Source organism: Amphimedon queenslandica, unplaced genomic scaffold (assembly GCF_000090795.2).
Source record: "Amphimedon queenslandica unplaced genomic scaffold, v1.1 AMPQUscaffold_12936, whole genome shotgun sequence".
Taxonomy (NCBI): domain Eukaryota; kingdom Metazoa; phylum Porifera; class Demospongiae; order Haplosclerida; family Niphatidae; genus Amphimedon; species Amphimedon queenslandica.
The window spans coordinates 10,638-17,556 of record NW_003546828.1 but is presented as its reverse complement, the minus strand read 5'-3'; the positions used below and the strand labels follow the sequence as shown (position 1 = coordinate 17,556).

Genomic DNA, 6,919 nt, shown 5'->3' with positions numbered 1-6,919 from the left:
TGGTGTATATATTATTAGTAACAGTGCATTTGTACAGTATTCTAGGAGAATGGATCTAATTATTTTTGTGTGGGATGACATCATTGGGTAATGATGGGTGTGGTTTGTCTCAAAAATTACAACTTCTCATCTTTCATGACTTTCTCTCTTCCATGTTTGTCTTTGATGAAGAGATTCCAAATGAACCATTAGCTCAATGTCTTTAGCAGCACCAGCTGTAGCAGTAGCAAGTGGGTGGAGTTAATTCTGGTTCTCTGTTACCCACTCCACAGACCAGTCTACTGGGAACACCACAAATGGTATTTATTGAGTTCATTAATAATGATTTATGATTCTCCTTTGATACGTATACATGTTCTTATGTTGTGTAGAAAGTTTGGGCTCATTCCGATCAAAATTAAATTTTTTATGAATTTTTAAAGTTGCTCCAACATTGGGCCTGATTAAGTCCCCGTACTATAGTACCAGTACATGGTCTGGACCAAATTTCAATGAAAATTGAAAGGAAGAAAAATTTCTATTTTTATTACATTTTCTAATGTTCTTATGCTGTGTAGCAAGTTGGAGCTGATTCCAAGTTCAATTTTTCAAGTTATGGCCATTTTAAGAAAACACCAAAAATCCAAAAAATACCCAAGGCTATAGCCCATGGTTTTTCCCAAAAAATGGCTCCAAAATCACCTCAAATTTTTATTACATTTTTTGATACATATTATTGTCCTTATGCTGTGTAGAAAGTTTTAGTTGATTCCGATAGGAAATTTTTGAGTTATGACCATTTTTAAAAACAGGCCAATATTTAAAAATTAGTTAAAGTACCCAAGGCTATAGCCCATGGTTTTTTCCAAAAAATGGCTCCAAAATGACCGCCAATTTTTATTACATGTTTTGATTGATGTCCTTATGCTATGTAGCAAGTTTGAGCTGATTTGGGCAAAAATTTCACTCTTACCACTCACATCGGTCTTCCTATCATCACTGGTAACCATAGCAACATATTGACTGTCATTGTGTTTATAGGTCACCTGATAGAGATAGGAGGAGACACTCACGATCAAGAAGCCATTCAAGATCTCATTTACCAAGAAGGAAATCATCATCAAGGTAGAATGAATGCTTTTTTTATTATTTATTTTTTATTATTTCAGACGTAAGGATAGAGTGAGGGATTATTCCTACAGTCCTAGTCCAGAGAGGAGGAGGAGTAGTAAGAAATCTAAAAAAGACAAAAAACACAAGAGAAGGTCTCCCTCTGTCTCTCCCTCAGTCTCTCCTCCTCCACGTAAAAGTAAATGGAATTAATTAATTTTGTTGAATATCTATTAATATTACTATTACTGCTATTAGATCTAAACCAACAAGATCAGAAAAGAAAACACAATATTAGTCAAAGTGTACACTGCTACATGCTAAACATGTCTTTCAAGCATTCATGCCTTCATTTTGACCAAAAATTGTGTCAACAGTGGAGTATGGTTTATCTATCTAATTATCTGTTCACTATAGTCTCGCACACATGATACTACTGACCACACACACTTCATCCTTCCCATCTTTTGGCAGTATACCCATCTCTCCATATCTATTGTGTAACTTGACAGATTTGTTCCCTTTGTTATGTTTTAGATTTTTCAAACACAATGTAATGTTCTTTGTAATGTTCAAAACTTTGTTTGAAAATGACAATATCACTGCATTTTAATGTTCACAAAAATAGTGAATTTTGAATGCCAGTACATTTGTCATCTTCCTACTACTTGATGACTATTATATTTATTATTATTTTATTTTATTCTTTAGGAGGTGGCTCTGATAAAGGTGAAGGAGAGGAGGAGGAGATGGAGGAAGAGAAAGAGTTCTTTGATGGAAGTGCTCCTTCTGAGGAGGAGAGACAATCAAGTCCTTCAGCATCAGAATAGAACCGTTAATGGTTGATTTCTTTTAACCAATAGATCAGAAAAATAGTGTGATAATTAATATGTATGGAAAAAATGTTTTTCAAGTATTTGCACCTTTAATTTTGACCAAAAATGATATCAATAGTGGAGTAGAGATTATATATCTTTCTTATCATTAGACCTATCTACACCAATCTTAATACTTCCCATTAATGATTTCATTGAGGAGGAGACAATCCCATGGATTATCACCACTTGTTATAACAGCTGTGCAATAATAGTCCTACACAAAGGACCTGTCACAGAAAAATCTGTCCCACCCAAATTTTGTCCCATGAGACAAAATATTTTATCCTAGGACAAAATCTTTCAGGAATATTTTGTCCTAGGACAAAATTTTTCAGAAATATTTTGTCCTAGGCAAGCTTTTATTGTCCTACCATAGGACTAATTTTTTTGTCCTAGGACAAAATAATATATGAAATATTTTTGTCCTAGGACAAATTGTATCTGAAATGTTTTATCCTAGGATCATAATATTATGCATATATAGACTATTTTGATAAGGAAAATTTACTTAGCACTCAGTATTAATAATAATAATAATAATACATTTCATTATCACACAATAATTGTCTTCATGCAACTTTTACAACAATTACATGACCAAACGTAGTCCTTATCAGTCCAAACATCTTCTGGTATTTGTTCACACTCAACGTGATACCACTCCTTACATTAAGAGCATTTTACCATTCTTCCTTCATTACTATAGGTTGTCTACACAGGCAGTATATAGGTAACCTGTATTCTTTGGATAGTCCGGGTATCTAGCTCTTAAACAGTAGAAAACAAAGACATCACATTCTTTTCTAAGCATTATAAAAGATGGAAACGAAGCTTATGTGAAATATAGCTGCAAGAAGTTGGGTCTTAACCAGCACAAATTGACATTGCTAAAGCAAGGGCACATAAACCACAATCTTATTGTCCATTTTGCCTTAATTTGCATACTAGGAACAGTCACTTTAATTCCCTGTACTCGGTGCATTTCGGTATTGCTGCTATCTGCTCCCTGGTACGTTTATCAATACCATAGCTGGGCAAGCTATCATATATCAGTTTGTTATAATTGATGCTTTGATTTAATTATTCAAATCATGAATACAGATGCATATACATACTGAGTTTGTCTACAAAAGCACAGATATCATACTACGTACATACATATATACACATAACTAACTAAACTATTTAAAATACACAAAACACCTACACTATCATGATATAGTTGACCATTCAGTCATACAAAAAAAAATTGCTGACGCGGACATAAAATATCACGTGATATTTCTATCCTAGGATAAATTTTCACGGGGGACAATTTTTTTCGTGACAGACCTATTGTTCCTCTACTTATCTGCAGTTTCCATTGTGAAAGCTCGACCTTCATTGCTGTGAGCTTTACTGCTCTTCAGCCATGATTGATTTGTGTCAGTGGAGAGCTAGAATAGGATCATGGAACTCTTCCCGCCATTGGAGACAACCCAGTGCTTCTACTACCACTGGTAGCAGCTACTGCGGAACTAGTGCTGGTAATACTTCCGCACAAGTGAAGACCCGGCCTGGACTCATTTTGTATATTTTTTGTCTTCTTATCCTCCTCTTCATATCAGGAGATGTGGAACTTAATCCTGGACCCACTCTTACAGGTAAAGGGCTGATTTATAAATTATTACGATTTATATATTCTATTATAGATAAGCCAACAAAAGATGAGTTGGTTGAGTTATTGAGTAGCTCAAAGTTTACTGCTGGTACTTGGGAACAGTTTGTCTGTTGTCTTCCTAACATGACACAAGAAGTCATTTGTAACATTAAGCAGAAAGAGGAAGTGGATGATGCTGAACCTTTTGATAGCGTTAGTGCTGTAGCTCAACGTTGCCTGGATGATAATCCTGAAATAACATGGAAAATAATTGTGATGTCACTTTTAGATGCAAAAGAATGCATCTTAACTAAGCAAGTTTTGACTGACATTGAATGTACATGTGTTGGAAAGAAAGGTCAGTTTTACAATAATTGATGCACATTTATCATTTATTTCTTAAATAGGGACAAAAGTGGATGCCACTGTAACAGTTGAGACTACATTGAGAAAGCATTTTGCCTCTTTATTTTATGCTACTCAAGGTTGCTTAGAATCTGTTACTGTTGAATTTTTTTCTAAGGGTCTTATTAGCAGAGATGTTCGAAAATCACCTTCTTTTTATAACATTGAAAATGAATTTGTAGCATTATCTTCTTGCGAAGAAGATATGACCAAATTAGAGAAGAAATGTCATAATTTTGTATATTGCCTTGCTAAAGCAGGTGGTCCAGCTAAAGATGCAGCCATCGCACTAGCTGAAGATTGGGAACGTGAAATAATGAGTAAGCATAGTCTGAAATGGTCTCTGATAGTTGACATTGAAACTGATACTGATTTATCTATCCCTTCAGAAATTTTGCTTAGCTCTGAAGTGCCTCAAAAAGTGCAATATCTTCATAAGAAATTCCTTTCAGTGATGAAATACATCAGAACTTACTATGATGAATGCAAGGAGTATAAAATTAAAGATTTTGCTCGATATTTAATGGATGATTACGAAGAGCCTCTCACAAAAGAGCCTTTAACAAATTGTGAAAGTTTCGATATTCTACTTCATTCAGTTAAAACTCATTACAGTTTTTTTAATTTTGATTTAATCGAAGACCTTGCAAAAGAATTCCCTCTGAGTGATGAGTTACAGTTGGAGCTTGACCAGTACGTGCAAGAATTGGAACAGTTTAAGAAATCAACTGCACTACAACAAATGAAGGATGCAATAAAGCAAGTACCTTTACCACATGAAGCCTCAGAGGCACAATTTAAAATTGTCATAAAGTTAACTGGGAGTTGGCGTAAAAAAACAGTTAAAAGTCTTGAAAACCTCATTCAATACCTATTTGAACGTGATTCTAAGCGCGCTAAACTGATTGAAATTGATGAAGGATCAATTGTTATTACATTTCTGGCTCTTTCAACATCACAATCTCTTATTGATAAAGTACAGAATAAAAGTCAGTTCATCCAGTATCTTGGTATATTTGAAATAATCATTAACGATGACATTGTCATTGATAGAGAGGAAGATGTTAACTTTACATTCGAAGACTCACTTTTACATGCCATCAGTCACATTGACAGTGATGCAGAATATGAGAAAGTGGCACTGCTTCTGATAGAACTTAAAATAGAACTAAATTACCAGAACACTAATGGCAAGACTGCACTAATATTAGCTAGTCAAGGTGGACATATCGAAATTTTCAAATCATTACTACAAAATGGTGCTAATCCATTTGTACAACTACCAGCTAATGAAGGATACATTGGATTGAACCATTTAGCATGTATCATTCTTTCTCAACATATATACAAATCAATTGGAGGAGAAAAAATAATACCACAAGATGACACTTCAGTTGGAGAAATGCTGGAAATAGCTGTTAAAGAAAGAGGAGTGAGTAGTCATTTTTATGAATCATTCGTAAGTCTTATTGAAAATAATTTAAAGGAAAAGTTTCAATGGCTGCAAGATTGCTTTAATGCATTAAATAGTAGCTTTCTTGATGCTGCCACCAATATTTTGACCAGCAAAGCTTTAGTAACAGAAGCAAAACAAAAGTTTTGGTCATATATAAAAAAAGATGCTACTTGTGAAAATGCTCATCAACTCCTTGAGTTGCTCCAGCCTCATTACTCGTGTTTAAACATTAACCTTCTCACAATACCATGTACTATCACAGAACCTATCAAGGAACAGGTAGAAGAATACAATACTAACCTGAAGATGTTCAAAGATACCACTAGCCTACTGGAGCTAGCTATGATGACTAAAGGAATGCATTGTCCTGATGATGTTGGCTGTTCTAAATTAATATTAAGACTGAACAAGCCATGGTGCTCCAAAACTATTGCTGAATTAAATAAAATGGAAGCTTTTTACTTATCACCCATTTCATGCTTTTTATCTCTTCAAGAAATTCCTTCCAGCCTTACATGTATATATCTAATACCTCAATTACAAACTGAAATATTAATTGAAGCAGTTATTGAACAGGGAGAATCTCTTTATAATATTGGTTTATTTGAGGCTAGGATTAATGATCTTATTTTAATGATCGAAGCTGAAGATGAGTCATTTACATTTAAGGCTGCATTGCAGGAAGCACATGAAAGTAACAATGAAAATGTTTTATTTTTTCTACTGGAACTTAGCACTAGTTTACCCCTTGAAAATGATGACACTGCAGACCTCATGATTGCTAGTAGTACAGGAGATTTTTTGACTGTTCAATCCATACTCAGTAAAAATTTTGATATTAACATTCAAACTAATAATGGATTGACTGCTTTGATCCTTGCTTGTGACAATGGACATCACCAGGTTGTTGAACTCTTACTGAGTAATGATCCAGATATTAACATTCAAAATACTCTTGGATGGACTGCTTTGATGTATGCTAGTCGCAGAGGACATCAAAAGGTTGTTGAACTATTACTGAGTAAAGATCCAGATGTTAATATTCAAAATAATGAAGGAGTGACTGCTTTAATGCATGCCAGCTACAATGGACATCATCAGGTTGTTGAACTCTTACTGGGTGAAGACCCAGATATTAACATTCAAAGTAAAATAGGAACTGCTTTGATGTTTGCTAGTCACAATGGACATCACCAGGCTGTGGAACTCTTACTGAGTAAAGATTCAGATGTTAACATTCAAAATAATCATGGAATGACTGCTTTGATGTATGCTTGTGACAATGGACATTACAAGGTTGTTGAACATTTACTGAGTAAAGATCCAGATATTAACATTCAAAATAATGATGGTTGGACTGCTTTGATTCTTGCTAATCGCTATGGTCATCACCAGGTTGTTGAACTATTGCTGAGTAAAGATCCAGATATTAACATTCAAAATAATGATGGA

General features: G+C 34.3%; 1 protein-coding gene and 1 long non-coding RNA gene across 2 annotated transcripts; both read left to right on the top strand.

Annotated features, from left to right (window-relative positions):
- The first annotated feature begins 6 nt into the window (after positions 1–6).
- LOC109586147 (uncharacterized) lies at positions 7–2,054 on the top strand. The gene is made up of 4 exons (XR_002186844.1): positions 7–299; positions 1,021–1,104; positions 1,149–1,288; positions 1,348–2,054. It is a non-coding gene; the product is annotated as an uncharacterized LOC109586147 (long non-coding RNA).
- Positions 2,055–3,301: 1,247 nt separating this feature from the next.
- Positions 3,302–6,687, top strand: LOC109586143 (uncharacterized). Its single transcript, XM_020002318.1, has 4 exons — positions 3,302–3,610; positions 3,659–3,964; positions 4,014–6,614; positions 6,665–6,687. The coding sequence occupies exons 1-4, from the start codon at positions 3,379–3,381 to the stop codon at positions 6,685–6,687; spliced, it is 3,162 nt and encodes a 1,053-aa protein (XP_019857877.1). The 5' UTR covers positions 3,302–3,378.
- The last annotated feature ends 232 nt before the right edge of the window (positions 6,688–6,919 follow it).